Below are 16438 nucleotides of genomic sequence, written 5' to 3'. Positions count from 1 at the left end.
AATGACGGGTTGAAACCGCTCAGAGCTGACATTACGTGTATGTTTGGATAAAACCATTCACGATTTTTTTGTTAAAAGTGAATAAAATAATACAGGCAAGTCTTTAAAAACACAAAGTCTAGCGCTTATGAGGTAGCTGCTTGCGTACTGTACACTTGTATACTGTATGTTTTGTTTAAAGTAAATAAACAGGCGTATTTTTTTTGTTTTATTAGTAAAACAACAGTGTGAAATTAGCTGGTGTGACATTAATGGAGTTAGTGTACTATTGAAAGCCGTTCGACTGTGAAATAGGTTGTGGGGGCAGGCAGGCAGGCAGGCAGGCAGGCAGGGTGGCTGGCTGGCTGTAATAAGGGGAGGGAATATGGCGCTGGAGAGGAGTGCCTTTCTTTCAAAAAAAAGCTTCAGTATCATTCAGTACAGTGTTCACCGGTACAGGGCGGGCAGGCAGCCGCCTTGAAGGCGACTAAAACATGCTTCTCTACTACGGAAATAAAAACGTGGGCGCCCATGACATGATTTAAGCCAGAAGAGACAACGAGAGGAAGAAGTTAAAAAGTGAAAAGTCGCCGGTGGAATTGGGAGCCTCATGTTTGTGTGTTGATACCTGTCCAGACCAACCCCCGGTGAGTAAAGCTTGAAAAGTCTTTAAAAATATTTGCATCAGTCTAACGTGTGGTTTTATTGAAACTATTAGCCAACTTGTTGTGATTTGGTAGCTGAGCATGGAGTTCGTCAATATGGCCGCTACAGTCAACACAGCGACACAGTAAACAACATGAAATCAAGTTTTTCTAGTGTTTAGATGTATTTTATATAGTTTTCACAGTTGAACGGGAGTCTCCCCCCCTCCCTTCCTTGTGTGTAACATTACTCCAGTCCCAAGTCATGCCCACTTATTTGAACTCCATCACGGCTGCTGCATGACTTCGCTGAGGAACGTTAGTCGCATTCAAAAATGTGACGTTTTTACCTTTGCTGGCTTATCTTCAATCACGCCGGCTTGTGCAACAACACGTAAAAGTATTTGTAAGACTCCGTAGTTTCCCGTGCTTAAAACTGCGTATTTATCGAGAAGACAATCCATTAAAATAACCATTAATATGAGTGGGAAAGTGTCTAAATGGGAATATGGTTTGCGTGACCTTTTGTGGTGTTTGAGGTGTCCTTTTTTTTGGGGGGGGGGGGAGTTCTAGCACACTGTTGACAGCCCCCCAGCCATGTTATAACATGCTAAGTGCACTAGTAAAAACATCGGGGAAAGTACTGGCTTTTGTTCGAGTAATACATTCATTTTGCTCGATAGCATCAGCAAGCTGGTATTGTAAACAGGAAACAACGTATTATTCAGTACATTTATACATTTAAGTTCACGTTAGAAAGACAGTCTGGGAAATTGAAAGAAAGAGCTAGTAATCAACGCACACGCACACGCACACACGCACACGCACACACACTGTATATGTTCCAGCTCCTGCAGAGGAAGTTAAAAAGAGAAACATGAGTGAGGAAGCCCAACATTAATCCTAACTGTCCCTCGAGGGCCACTTCTGTCGCACCGACACTAACTTGTGGGTGATTTATGGATTTTATTGCACACACAATGAAGAAAATCTGCCAGTTGTCAAGTTATTTCCTCAAAAAAGCAGATTTGATGGTTTATAACTCTTGAGTATGGAATTACCTCCGCGGTTGTTGATGTGCGGCTGAATTGTGTTACTGTCTCCACTGTGGGTGGGGAGCGATAATGGTGATGAGAGTGAAACCTATGATTAGATCAACACTCATTCCAGTCCAGCCTCTAGTTCAGGGCTGTTCAACTTAACTGCACTGTAGGCCACATTTTAAAAAAAGCCAAGGACCGGCGGACAGACGTATTTGTTCGCTATTATCCTTAATTTGTGTATAACGTCAAAGATGTTTTATACAACAGCGGTGTTTCCCGCAGGACTGCAATCTATTGGTGGTTGTTGCGGGTTGGGTGTGTGGCGGACGTAGTGACTCACTTGTCTAAGTTGCATAATTGGCCATGGCGCATTTGCATGTCATTGTAATGACAAAATTCTCAACAAACTGTAATGCCCTTGCTCGTGGTTAAGGAAGATGTCGTTAGCGATGCAATTCCAATTGTGTTATTAATGTACGATGTTTTTTTATGACACCCTTATTTTGTTTACACAATCAGACACGGTGTGCGAGCAGTGCTGTTATTTTGAAGGCCGGACGTGTGTCGTGTGTGTTGAGGATGTCCGTTGATGGTTAAGATGAGGTGGGTGCAAGAATAAACGTGCCTCTTGTCCTTGTTTCACTCAGAGCTTGCACGATGTCAGCGGGTATCGTAAAACGCTTGGTTACATTAACAAGCGGTAAAAGGCAACACACACACAAACACGCGCATGCAGCCTGAACCGCACGCACACACACGCAGCCGTACCAGCATGCTCTGCTAGCTAGTCCCATCCCAGCTAGCTTCCATTCACCCTCCTTAAGAGATGAGTTTTGAAGTTTTCGATGAGATTCTGCCACACAAATGTTCCTTCTCCTCATGATGGCAGCATTTAATTCACAAATTTGTCAATTTCCGTGAGATTCCGTGTTGAACGAGAGATAACGTTTTAATTGGCTAATTTTGCGATTCGGTTCGCTATGCCGGACACGGAAATCATAGGGCCCTCGAGGAGTAAGATTGTGACGAAGCTCACCAAATGTTTAGAGCTTCTAATGAACTTTATTTTGTCGCTTCTTTTTGTTGTTGTTTTTTTTTTAATGTCACAAACAAGACGGAGCCACCTGTGAGCGCTTTAAGATGCGGAGGGGTCCACAGGAGCACCCGGTGCTCGTGGAGAAGAACGATCTGTGCTTTCATGTTTTTCGTGGAGCATTAAGATGTCGCTATTTGTTTGGGGGCCCTTGAACACACCACAGTACTGTAATGTGCTATGAGACGCCGTGTTCTTTAACTTGAACACACCTATCTTTACTTTTTGCCACTCTAAACCAGTTCAATCCCGGGTGACCGCTCATCCTTTTGAGAGCCTCTCCGTTTCAATCTCCAGACGTCTCTTCACTAGATTTGTCAATGTTGCCAAGTTGGCAGCACTGATCCCTCCCGCTACACCTTCTTCTTCTCTTTCAGACCGGGTGCGCATGAGGCGTATTAAGCAAGTGGACTTGCACTGACAGCCCAGACAGAAAGTGCCAAATCTATTTGTGGCGGTCCAAATGTATCTGTGGCGGGCCACCACAAATAAATACAGTAACTATATGGAAAAAACTGGACAGAAGCGTTCTGCTACTTCCAGGGACTGTTTTTAAGGATCTACAGCCAAAATGCAAAGATCCTTTAAAAGGTATGAGGCTTCAAGTGAACTGACGTTGAATAGCCTGCTCTAGTTTATCACATTTTCCCCGAATCAGATTACAGTGAAATGTAAATATTTGCCGTTTTCTGTGAAGAAGTAGTTTTTATTGTCATTTCCTCTTAGAGTTGCTGTAACACAATATAACAAAAAGTCATTTCTTCGAAGATTCGTGCAGAAACTTGAAAGCCAGTCGCACGCTGAATGAAGGGGTGCAGGATCACACTAGTATAATAAACTTGACGTTTTTTTTGTGTCTAGTTGTCTCTAGGGCAGAAAGCACACATTCATTTCCTATTTCTCGGCGTTTGCGTTCAGTCTTGTCACTCTAACCATCTGATGGTCTCACTCTTTCCTTCCTTCCGGCTTCTAAAGAACATCTTGTAGCACGTCTTCGTTGGTTTCCCTTCAGCACTCTCTAGTCACTCATCCATCCTTTGTATCGCTTTCCAACCCTCCCTAAAGAACTGTGCTTATTTTAGTATGCAATGGAACTTCAAATACAAAGTTAATCACAAGCCGTACCATGATGGCGGTCAACATTTGATTTGCATGGCACTATTATTCCCATAGAAAATATAAATAATAACAGATAAAAACTGTTGCCATCAAAAAATTCAAGTGTAAAAACAAGCTAAGCACAGTTATGACAGACAAATGAGATGCTGAATGTTTACCGTTTATTGTTAGTCATGTGATGCTAACACGGAATTTGCTAAAAACCTGCAAGACGTCATGTATCACAGTTTTATGTGGCTTTAGAGGCATCATTTTACCGGAAACCTTGAGCAAATTTTTTATTGTACACCCGTTTGGGACAGCTGTCTTGAGCGGTCCCACTTTTTTTTTTGTGCGGGATTAACTTTTCTTCCAGATATGGTTGCTTTCAGACCAGCAAAGAATCTTGCATCATTTTATTACATTGCAGGACAAGTGGAGCCAGGTCAGTATTCAGTGCTGATTTCCGCCGTATGCGTTTGCTAAATCCCTGTGTGTTGACATCAACCAGTGCTGTGGCAACACTGTCAGTGTTGTCGTCTGTCTTTTGTCGCGGAAGTAAACTGTGGGCCAAAATTAAGCAGGCATTTGCCAAATAATTAAAATCGATTTTACTTTTCATGAGAAAATGGCTTCCTGATTGAGTTAGGAGTAAATCACTTTCATCAGGGATTTTAATGACTTCCAGCAAGCTATGCCGAAGAGCCTTCAAACTTTTCCTATCTTAATTGTTGCTTCAGTGAAGGGCTTAGAGCATGGATTTAATGGGGATAGTAATGGTTTGGTTTATTTCGGACGTGCATAACAAGGTTACATTGAAGTACAGCGCATGTTCACAGTTACAGTTCGTCCGAATACGACTACAAGGTAGCAAAGCGTACTTAATCCTACCTCTTCTCTGTGTCACAACAGTCTCTGATAGTTCGAGCACGTAAATAATAATGTAGAAATAATACGTATGTGAAATGTTACCTAGTGTTTAGTTTTCCTGGACTGGAGTTATCCTGCTAATGAGTGTAAATGCAGGTAACCGCTATATAAAACCACTTATTTTTGGTCTTTGCACCTCTATACAGTATATATTCTCACGTGATATATACAGTATGTGTTTTTTACGCTGCTAGGACCCATATCTAAATGGTACATTGTATGGTACATGATGTGAACAGACCTTTTTAGACCTTATTTTAGGAAGGGGAAGTTGGAATGTATGAGATTCACTACAAATAAGCAGTTTGTGCAAATCTGGTTCAGTATGTTCGGGCCTGTCAAGTGTGGGTAGATGTTCCATTTTGCTCATACATTCGGACGGCTCACCGGCAAATTTGTGGGGTTAGTTGTTCCTGGCAAAGTAGTTATGAAGACACCAACAGCCTCTATTCCCCAATGTTTGCTTCTTGTGGGCGATACTACACACTATAAACTCATCTTCTCCACCGAGTTACATCCTAAAAATGTGACGACCAGACCCTGTAAATAAAACTGGCCCACGAGCTGGCCATCTTAATTGCGTAAGATGAGAGGCGTTGCTGTTTTTACCTGCCTGGTGACAAGCCAAGAGCCACGCTGGGTCAGTCAGGTTGTCTCGATGGCAGCACAGAAGTCAAAGTTCATGAGTAAGACACTGGAGAGGCAGTGGGAGTTTTACTTCGGATTTAACCTGCTTTCGGTGGACTGACTTACCGACTGGAGATGTAGATGGGCAAATTCGACTGGAATTACACTGCTTATCCCATTTCGGGCCAGTGCAGCGGCTGGAGCCCATCCCAACTGACTACAAAATGTTGATAAATTGCATCGTTATCTCTGACTGTAACTGCTCCATACATCAACATCAGGTGTAAATACAACACCTTAACTGTATACTTGTAAACACTTCCTGTATTATTTGTTACCAAAAAATATCATGATACATGCTAAGGTCCGTATCGCCCAGCCCTAGTGCACGGACATTCTCCTTTCTCAGTTTGCTGGAACCCTGGCTTGTCTGCAAGGATTTGGGTCTTAAGTCAACGAGCCTTGTCAGTTGTGTGTGTGACTCTAAAGGGGCACTTGGAAAAGAAATAGCTCTTATGGGTATTTCAGAACTGTCTGTGTCTAAAGTTATTCACGCTGCATGCACATCATGCACAACGCACGTACTCACACATGCGCACACACACACACACACACACACACACACACACACTGGTAGAGGGAACTGTCAGGACAGACATGAGAATACAGAGCAGCTGCAAGTGGCTATGTGGTCATGTGGCATGATATGCTGTGTGTGTGTGTGTGTGTGTGTGTGTGTGTGTGTGTGTGTGTCTGTATGGTGTCCAAAGGGTGGTAAACACCCTCTTACCCCTCTTTAGTACCCCTTCGTGTGCCTGCCGCCTCTTTCTGTATCAGCGTCTTCAGCTCTTCCAACATTTCATCCGTGGGATTCATCTCCAGCCGTTGTGAAGAATCATTCTTTTGGCTTCAAATCCGGTCGCTCCTGAGTCTGTTTTAGACTCAGCGCAGCTGCAAACAGGTGTGTACAGGATGTGTGTGTATTTGTGCGTGCAAAGGAGAGAGTGATGTGATATGCAGGACTGTCAGGCCTGTGTAAGCGTGATCACCGTGATGGTAAAAGACTGGAAAGTGTCTGTGTTGAGGTTGCACAGGTGCACAAGCTGGGTGGTCTGCTCTCACCCGCAATGATGGAAAACAATGAGCAAAGGATGAACAGAGATTTGGACTAATTATAGCTCGATTTGGAAGATACAGTGGACTCTCTGAAGTTGAATAAAGTTTGTTTTGGGATCAAGCGCCAATTTTTTTTCATATTTTGAAAAAAATTCCATAGAAAATAACCAAAAGTTATTTTCCAAATAATATGTGATATCATATTGCAGTCTACTAATTTAATTTCTACTCACTTACACTCTTCTGCACACTGTGTGTATGCTACCGGCTCTACCGGCGAGACAAAGACACTGTATGACTGACAAAAGGGCTCACTCCGTTTGTTCTGTTGTTCTAAGGAACAAACGTGCCAAGGTGCTGAAACCAATGCACAGTGTGAACTCTCCTCCTGCCTGTTTTGGAGGCGAGAGAGACAAGGAAAACACACACACACACACACACATCGCAATATAGTGAGGGTGGCAAAATGATCAAGTTCATTTTCATTGATTGTGAAATTCATATTTTTACTATCCTCCCTAGGCTAGGGCCCACGAGACATTTTTTTTGTCTGAACGAAAACTATTGTCACGTTTTAATGTCGCGAGATCTTGTGACGCGAGATCCTGTGACACCCCTACCACAAATAGATTTCAGTCTTGTGGGAAACACCGCTAACCATGTCCATTCAGATATACAGTAGATACAGATTTTAGTGCTACAGTTGTGTGCCCTTCCGTGCACATAATTGGGTTTACTTCCCTAAAAGTGCCTTCCTATTGTAGTCAGTCTTGATTACAGTAAGAGTGGTTCTCAGCCACCATTCTTTCGGGTTCCCACTCACTCAAGATGACTTTAATACATAATTTGTGCTCCATAAGTGCCCTGTCTGTCCAGGCATATACGGTAAATATGCGGCCTGTGCAGACTGTGCAGACCTAAATAACATCCATAATGCTGGAGTACGACTGTATTTTAAGGAAGGAAAATGTTTTGCTTCTTTGTTGCTGGAGGCTTGCTGACGGCTGCTTATAAGGGCTTGTTGCAAGTTCAGCATCAGGGCAAATGATGGGGTGGGGTGGAGGCGGATGGTGGGAGGGACATTAAAAATAACAAGGGCCCACATTTTGTGTATAGTAAAGTAGGTAATTGCGCTTGCTTCACGATTTTTTTTTAATTTGACATGTGGTAGGCTTTCTGGCTCTCGCTCTGACTTTGTGTCAAGATCAGAATCTTAAGCAGAAATTAAGTTGGACCTGTTGTCTCTACTGGGGTTAGGGCATAATGATAGATTTCAAATATGTGGAATGTTAATTAATCGCATCTTGAAGCAAAAGAGAATGCGACTGGCAGAGACGCTGTTGATTCAGTCCTAACTAGTTTCCTGTCCAAAGAATGCAACTTGACATTTGCTATCCACAAAGACGTCCTACTGTGGCACAAATCCTTTTGCATTATTCCGCTCAATATGACACCGACATCGAAACAGACATTCAGAAGACGTTCAGAGAGAGGTTCTCCCATCCCATTGAAATTACAACTTATAGAGATGTCACAGTGTTTACAAGGTCTGGTGACTGACAAGAATGAATTTAAATTGCCTTTCTCTCCGTCTTTCTATCAGACATCCTTTTATTGAGGCTCCTCTTGCCCTGTGACCTCCTGACACAGAGAGGTATGACCACACATACACACACTCACACACAAGCCATGTTTGCACCAAGCAGTTTCAGTTCATCTTGCATCAGTTTGACAATAGACACACAACAAATTGGGCACTCCCTGGAACTGAACCGTACTGCTTGGTCTTGGATTAGGATTCCCAAAAGACCAGGGTGTTCTCTGCGTCAGGGTTGTGTTTGTGTGTGTGTGTGTGTGTGTGTGTGTGTGTGTTTGTTTGTACACAGCTCAGCAAATGTGGAGCATAATAAAACACCATGGTGCAACAAACAGCACTGTGCAGCGATGCCCACACAAAACTCCACAAAAGCAAAACACACACAGTCGACTTTAAATGCCACTTTCCATTTTCTCTGTAACTTTGTGTAGTTGGGCTCCCACGAAGGTGTAGCTCATCACTCACATAGCCTTCTAAGGGTCCCTCTCAGGTCACATGGGCCTTTGTCACTGCTCTAAACTTACATGCAGCTTGTGTTCACTGCTCATAAACCAGGAATACTTTTTTAATGTAGTGTAGTTGGGTGCTTTATTGAGGGGAGGAGATGTTCTGAGGCATTTACACAGCTACAATGAGAGCTATTGAAAGCATTTGATGTGGGACTGGCTAGACGGGAGTCTTGGGACTGAGGCTATGCATTTGAATTACGCTTTCTTCATTGTCTACGGGGAACATTCATGATCAGTTACTTTCTTAATTGTTTAATAATATATAATATAATGTTTGGGAGAATTTATCTCCGAATGTTCTGAACTCCTGTTTACACAACAGTGTTGTATGGAGTAGAATAATGTTGGATGTAAGGAATTCCATAGCTGGTGTCATGTTGTTCTTCAGACCACAGACCAGTTGACACTGAAACAACAGTGCCTCCGCTGTTTGCATTTAAGTAGAGCACTCAATTTTCCCTGATGGATTAGTCCTTTATTAAACCCGTCGTGACTTGGTACACACCTCATCATCTGTTCATCAGTCATGTATTGGATGTATTAAGGACAATTCCATGCTTAAAAATATATTCAAAGTCATTCAGTTGGTCTTTTAGGCCAATTTTTGCCAAAATGTTGCCTCCAGTTTTTGTGCACTGTCTCACTTTTTGTACAGTACTTCACATAGCATTACTACAGTTGTCCCTAGTTTATTGCGGTTAATTGGTTCCAGGCTATACCGCGATAAGTGAATTTGTGAAGTACGATTCACTATTAATAAATGGAATAATTTCTTAGAGCATAGAAAACCTTTTCATGACCTTCAAAATGCAATTTTTGTTTATTATTAGAGCACTGTAGACATGAAATAACACCCCATAGTCACGTTTACCCTCCTATTATTCTTTGTTTACGGCGCATTTCTCAACTGTAGTGCACAGACTACAGGATCACTGCAGAGACACAAGAGATGGCTGCCGCATTAAACATAGCATGCTACCGAGCTAACTAGTTAGCCTCGAATTGATTTAGTCTTAACTTAAAGGGTTTCAAAGAGTGGGGAAGAAGGACAAAGTAAGAAGCCAAAAACTCACCACTTCCACACTGAATGGGAGGTGAACTTCACTCTGTCATGTTAGACATGTCATTGCTGGCAGTGTGACAGTAATATAATGTAATGTAATAATGTATTTACTGACACATAGTGACCAGAATACTACATATAACCTGTCTTTCAATATTGTTTGACTAATAATAGGCCACAGTCAACCACGAAACAGCAGTCATTTATTAATTAATTAATTTTCGAAAGCCGGCGATAGAGTGAGGGAGAAAGGGATGACTGTAGTTCGTTCGCCCAGTCCTGTGTTGTTCCGCGAAATCGAATGCCCAAACAGAGTACTATGCGTTGCTGACTCAGTAGCATAACCTGCCATGGGGCCAAAGAAAATTGCGAGTGCCAGTAATTTGATAAAGAAGGTGAGAAACACTAGTGAATTAGATCTTGTCAGGATGTACGGGAAGTCCGCATTAACAATAACTTCCATCCATTTGTCAAGTACAATTATTTCACTTTGTTTTCTATTTTTGTTAATATTTTCGTGTGTCTGGAATGTATTAATTTACATGATTTTTTATGGGGAACAATTGCCTAGGGTTTTTGTACATTTCGGTTTATGTCGAACCGAACGAGGTACCACTGTACTCGACGTGAGACCATTTTGGGGCCAGACGTGTTTGTATGAGTTTGATGTGGAAGACCGCGAGCTCCCTGACCTCAGTCCCGTCATGAGATGCACTGTAACGGAGATCTCATCCAATGTCAGTGACCTCAGAATGCAAAAATGTCCTTCTGGATGAATAGAAAAAAATTCCCACAGACACGATCCAAAATCATGTGGTCTCTCCAGAAGAGTGAAAGCTCTCAGCGGCAAAGGGTGGACTGTATTTTCACTTCCTGAATATGTAATACACAGGCGTCCCAATACTCTTTCCGTCTTGATACAGTCTAACTGTAATGTAATGTGATGCTGTCCGTATGACGGACAAAGTATCAACCAAGCCTGACCTAGTTGGGAGTAATAATGGGAAGGGTAATTATATCTAAGATGGTTGTAAGTGTCCAAAGTTAAAATGGGAAGCAGACCTTGCACAGCGAATGCGCCTACATGTTGGCGTCACGACACCCATACAGAGCGGGCTTGTAGCTTGTATAATAATAGTTTGCTCGCCATGGGGAGTGGGATGAGTCGCAAGCTAGCTAGAGACAGATAGTTCCTAACAGCTGGTGCCTTGAATGCAAGATGAGTTTTATATAACTTCCACTGCATCAAACCTATTTACATTCACAGATCCTCATCTGCCGGACTCTAGTACTAGCCTAACCATCCACTGAGTACTGCTTATCCTGTTTGTATTGATTTCTGGGTCCGCAAGCATGGAGGTGATGATATTTCTATGAAGAAGACTTGAACTTCATTGAATTCAAAGTTGGTGCAATGAATTTCCTGATATACATTCTTTCTATCACATAAGTATGAACAAAAACACGAATGAACAGTCTTTATAATAATGAAAAATAACCACTGATGTATAATCTTACAATATATTCTAACTTTCTTCTGGTGTTGGTTTTTCCAGAGAAAAGCAAAATGGCCAGAATGAATCCTTGCTTACTGGCACGGTATCTTGCAAGATTCTCTCACCATTATGAAGTTTTTGTACAACTTCAGAGGCGTCAGTTATCTTTTGATGTTTCACTTAACTGATTTTTTTTTTAACACCCGTCCTCAAGGTGAACACTCGTAATAGAACTTGTAGCTTATTTTGCTCTCAAGGACACACTGAACACATTCCCTTGTGCCCCTGAACAAGTTACACTTGCACTTGACTGACTGGGATTAAGACTGCGTGTGTGTGTGTGTGTGTGTGTGTGTGTGTGTGTGTGTGTGTGTGTGTGTGTGTGTGTGTGTGTGTGCGTGTGTGTGATTGACTGAAAGGAGGAATCCTTTTGTCAGAAAGAAACATGAGGTCTCCTGGGAAGCTTTCAAATCCTCTCAGGAATGTGTGTATGTACAGGGGGTGGAAGGGTGGCTGGGTAGGGGCATGGCTTAGCTTGTCACCATATTTATTCAAGGAATGCCAATATATATATACGGTACACAGATATGTGTGTGTGTGTGCATCATCTTTCTCCCTTCTTGCCTGTTTATTCCCTACTTTCTGTGCCTGTATTTCCTTCCATACATGTTTGCAGTTCCTACCAGCATACCCGTAAGACAGTATAGTTGCTGCAGGATTTAGGTCACACAGCCACAATTTCCATGGAAGACCCATCTGACTGTCATCAAGTGAAACGTTCATAAGATTATTTTTCATGATAAATCACACTCAAAATTCCTTTCTGCTTGAACAAAGTTTGAAAAGGCATGAGGAATGTCAGATATCTGCATGGTCATGTTTTATTGCATGTCTTTCATGCAGGATGGTGATGGAGGAGGGGGCCCGGGCAGAGAGAGGTAGGAGGGATCCACTGGCTGCAGCAGGAGCAAGCGGAAGGCAGATTCTGGTGGAGCTTGGTGAGTGACCTTTTGGCATTTCTTGTGGTGACAGTGCGAGTCTATCTAGTGAAGTTGTCATTGTTGAGGGAATCTCTCTTCTGTGTGACAGGGGAGCAGAACCTTGATGCCATTTGTCTCTCTACGTATCGAACAGCCTGCAAGCTGAGATTCATACAGAAGAGATGCAACTGTGAGCCAAGAAAAAAAATCCCATTTTTTTCCTTCAAAAAAATATTTATATTTGGTGTATAGATACAGTATATGTACATGCAAACCAGCAGGGGGCGCCAAACGACTTCTCCCCAAGCGGGTTAGAGCTTTTCCTCCTGTCACTCACACATATTGGTGGCCTGGAGAAATGCAGCTGTGACACAGAGACCCACATGAAAAAAATGCAGCAGCTCATTATATGAAATCCTTTTATATTGTAATGTACCACTTATTTCACTGATATTCACATTTTTTAAAATAAAAAAAGGGCAGTCATTTTATATTCAGTTCAATGCTAGAGCTGCAAAAAATTACTATTCTGATAGTTGACTAGTCATCCACTATTTCACTGATTAATTGTTGCAAACAATTCCTCATATTTATCGCTTGGTAATTCATTTGAATAATTTCTGTGTAATTATAATGTTTATAATTAGTTCGATAATTAACTCACTCAATACCAAAGATGTATTTATGTTTTTAGAAACCGGAACGCCTGATTCCAAGAACGTATTTATACGTCTGTTACGTTTTTTTGCGCAAGAGGCAAAAAGAGGTGACGACGCTACTGTCCACTAATGCATGTCACTTTCAAGAGCAATTTTAAGCCATAAAAGCGGCCACAGAAGTGACACAAGTGCATTTGATAAGAGCTCGGCAGGGATCATAGATGGAAAAATCACACATGACAGGAAGGAGGAAGTGAGAGAGCGTGGAGGAGGGTCGCGTGCAGAAGGTTACGCATTGTTGGGAAATTGTAGCGCGCACGCAAGCACACACATGCACTCACATAGTTCAGTTCCAAATGTGAAAATTGCAAAAAGTTCATGGTGTCATATTTGTAAATAAATTATTATTTTGATGTAAAACCAGCTCCTTTTTTATGTTGTTTATGTTGGTGTCGTCGTTTAGATATTTGAAACGTCACAAAAAGGAAAAAAAATATTTGTGTCAAAGTGAAAGTTATGCTTGAAATTTATCTTTTCCCAAAAAGGTAATTTTCTCCCTTTTTTCCTTCAGTATTGCTGCTACTTCCTATGTAAAAGACAGATACAAATTATATGAAAATCACTGACAGTCAAGGTGTATTTTGTTTGGGCAGTCATTGTGTACGATATTTTACTTTCTTGCCTTTGTTTTTGGTCATATAGCGCGTACACATGGTAAATAAATGTGCGTGTTAGTGTGTATTATTGCTCCAGTGACATGTTAATTTCCCTCACAGTAGAACATATCTGTCTAATTAAATATGGTACATTTTTCTGTGAACATTAATACACAGATATAATAATACAATGAGGTAACTTATGATCTGTCGAGTAATTTTGCTGTCAACTAGTCGACTAATAAGCAAATCAGCGCCACTGTTAGGGTAGCTACCTCTGTTTGACGTCCTCCTTGTGCCGCATGATTTTCATTGCAGTGCATCTCATCGACATATACCACGTGATCGAAGCGGTGCGCGACGCTGGTCTGAACGCCGTGGAACTGAATGCTGGCATTTCTGTGACCAGGCTGGAGAACCTGGTGTCCTCTCTGTTCAACCAGCTCAGCAAGCGCCTGCCCACCACACACCCCATCGATCCACGCGAGAGCACTCTCCTGTTAGTCCAGTTCATACTTGCCGCCATTGAGAGGTACATGACAAAAAAAAATCACATACACAAGTATGAGAAGCCTGTGGACATCTGGTATATCTGATTTTTCACTTTTATTTTATTTTTTTAAGTGAGCCAGAGAGCCGACTGACAGTACTATCAGTGAAGGCCATTCTGTCTGTGCTGTGTGGAGGAAAACTGGTGGACAAGCTACGCTGTAAGTACCAGCAGACGCCATCATAACCACAGAATGATTAAATTGGTTTGGGGCCCGTTTGACCACATTGTCTGCGGGACCTCACTCATAACTGCCTTAACGCCTGAAGTATACACATGGGTTGCATGCATGGGTTTTAACTGGGTCCTTCAGTTTACTCCCACAGTCCAAAAAGGTTAATCAAGACTAAATTGCATCCATAGAACAGTTGTTTGTCTTTCCCATGGTAATATACATGTTATACATAAGTGCCATCTTGTGGGATGCACATGTTACTACGGTTGTTGTTCTGTTAGGTCAATTTATCCAGCATTTAACAGGACATTATCGAGAGTGTGTGTGTGCAGATGTGTTTTCTCAGGTGTCAGACTCCAGCGGTGCAATGGTATTGTCCAAATTTGACTATTTTCTAAGAGAGGCCCTCAAACTGACCTCAGCCGTGCACGAACGACCGTCCTTTGGCTACACGAATAACATGGCTCGCTCCTGTTTCCCACAGCAGGTAAGCTCAAGCGCCACATTCATTGGACGGTTCTAGATGAGACGCTGCTTTAATACTGTATATTTAATAACCTTTCTGAAGAGTTGACTTGTAATTGTCGTTGTAGAAGAGGGTGATGCTCAACATGTTCCTGGACATTGTGTCGGACCCTCCCCGTTGTCTTGTCTGGCTGCCCCTAATGCATCGCCTTGCCAACGTGGAGCACGGTAGATATTCTTTGCATAGCGTATTTGTTGTTTGGGTTCATTTCAGAATAAGCCTAGTTTGCACTTGCACGTATTTGTGTAAACTGTGCGATGCTGTGGGCCAGTGCACAAAGAAAATTTAGAAATGTTCAAAATGTCATTCGAACTAGTCGTAAACGCACTGCAGCCTATGTGCGAACAACGCAGGCGGTGCTTATCAAAGCGTGTCTCATTTACATGAATAGGTTAACTTTTCCACCACCTCTTGGAACAAGTCCTGAGGCGAATGCTCAAATTTTTTTTTTTTTTTTTTTTTTTTTGCTCTTGGATCTTTCTTGTGAATTATTGTTAATAACTGATCATAATGCCCAAAGTGGTGTCTGCTAATCAGCAATTCCCTCTCCCACACTGTCCGTGCTTTTTTATTTTTTTATTTTGTGTAGTTAATGCCTCCTTGCTGCTCTTTCTGCATTCCCTTTCTGCCGCTGTGAGATAATATAGATTCACCTTTTCTTTTCAGCATCTTGTAGGTCCCTTTCAAATAGATGAATGAATGAATGAATGAAACGATGTGCGTCGTGCGTACAATGTCACGCCCTAGACATAAACAGTACGTGACTTAGGTGTATATCGGTCGTGTGGGAGCGTGACATTTTGTGCCAATGCGCACCAATTTCGGTCACGAATTGTGTGTTCAGGCATGCCATCAAGTGACACGCCTTGCCACGGCGAATTGCGGAGGCAAAATGCATACAAGTGTAAACACCGCGTTAGCCGAATGATGCATTATATGATATTTATCATTCCATCTTTTAACCATCTAATTTTTCTATGGGGGTCTTCCTTCCTTCTTTCTTTGTCAGTCCACCACCCCGTGACATGTTCCTACTGTCGCAGCAACGGTATGACAGGCTTCCGCTATCGCTGTCTCCGTTGCCGTGGATACCAACTCTGCCAAAACTGCTTCTGGCGCGGCAATGCCAACGGCTCTCATAATAACCAGCATCAGATGAAGGAGCACTCATCCTGGGTGAGTCACCGCAAAAGGTTGCTAAATAAGAGTACAGTATGTTGCAGGATGGGTATTTTTTTCCACAAATTCCACAAAAGTTGTGTTTTTATTCCGCATATGATTTCAAGTCGGAGTTATCCAAGCCAAAGAAATAATATTTCCATCATTAGATCTCCATCTAACCATCATTTGTCTATACCGATTGTCCTTATTAGCTTTACAGGATGAGCTGGAGTCTATCCAGCTATGAAGTAAATCAAAAGACTTTCTTGAGAAATCAATGAATTGTTTTTGTGTAATGCTCCGCACTACCATGTACTTAAAAACAGCACCACTTTGCCAGCTGTAACAAATGTTGTCGTTTTTTCAGTTTCATGAAGTACCACCAGTTCACCATGAGAGGGAGCAGTAACTGAAAAAGGCTGCTGCGCCATTGTTTTTCTTGTACAGTCTACAAAAAAACCTGTCAATTATCCACATAAAAATGACATACACAGCATTAAAATTTAACCCGGCAACACTTGACCATGCATGTGTTT

At 42.1% G+C, this 16438-nt stretch overlaps 1 protein-coding gene across 14 annotated transcripts in view; it reads left to right on the top strand.

Annotated features, from left to right (window-relative positions):
- Positions 1–345: 345 nt before the first annotated feature.
- The window catches only part of dtnba (dystrobrevin, beta a), a 28968-nt gene continuing 12875 nt past the window's right edge, over positions 346–16438 (top strand). For 7 of the 14 annotated variants that reach the window (XR_008566850.1, XR_008566852.1, XM_054760931.1 and 4 more), the window contains exons 1-9: positions 347–626; positions 8134–8184; positions 12099–12193; positions 12285–12365; positions 13809–14022; positions 14115–14200; positions 14548–14702; positions 14809–14908; positions 15751–15917. Coding sequence is in view for 11 of the 14 variants with exons in the window: in XM_054760931.1 (XP_054616906.1) it covers positions 12100–12193; positions 12285–12365; positions 13809–14022; positions 14115–14200; positions 14548–14702; positions 14809–14908; positions 15751–15917 (897 nt within the window). In the remaining 3 variants the exon portion in view is untranslated. Of the gene's footprint in view, positions 627–6184; positions 6376–8133; positions 8185–12098; positions 12194–12284; positions 12366–13808; positions 14023–14114; positions 14201–14547; positions 14703–14808; positions 14909–15750; positions 15918–16438 lie in introns of those variants that run through there. The other 7 variants (XR_008566854.1, XM_054760932.1, XM_054760933.1 and 4 more) reach the window with 4 other exon arrangements.

The sequence above is a fragment of the Dunckerocampus dactyliophorus genome, chromosome 19 (genome assembly GCF_027744805.1).
Source record: "Dunckerocampus dactyliophorus isolate RoL2022-P2 chromosome 19, RoL_Ddac_1.1, whole genome shotgun sequence".
Lineage (NCBI taxonomy): Eukaryota > Metazoa > Chordata > Actinopteri > Syngnathiformes > Syngnathidae > Dunckerocampus > Dunckerocampus dactyliophorus.
The sequence above is the reverse complement of the archived record's forward strand: the minus strand, read 5'-3'. Positions and strand labels throughout refer to the sequence as shown.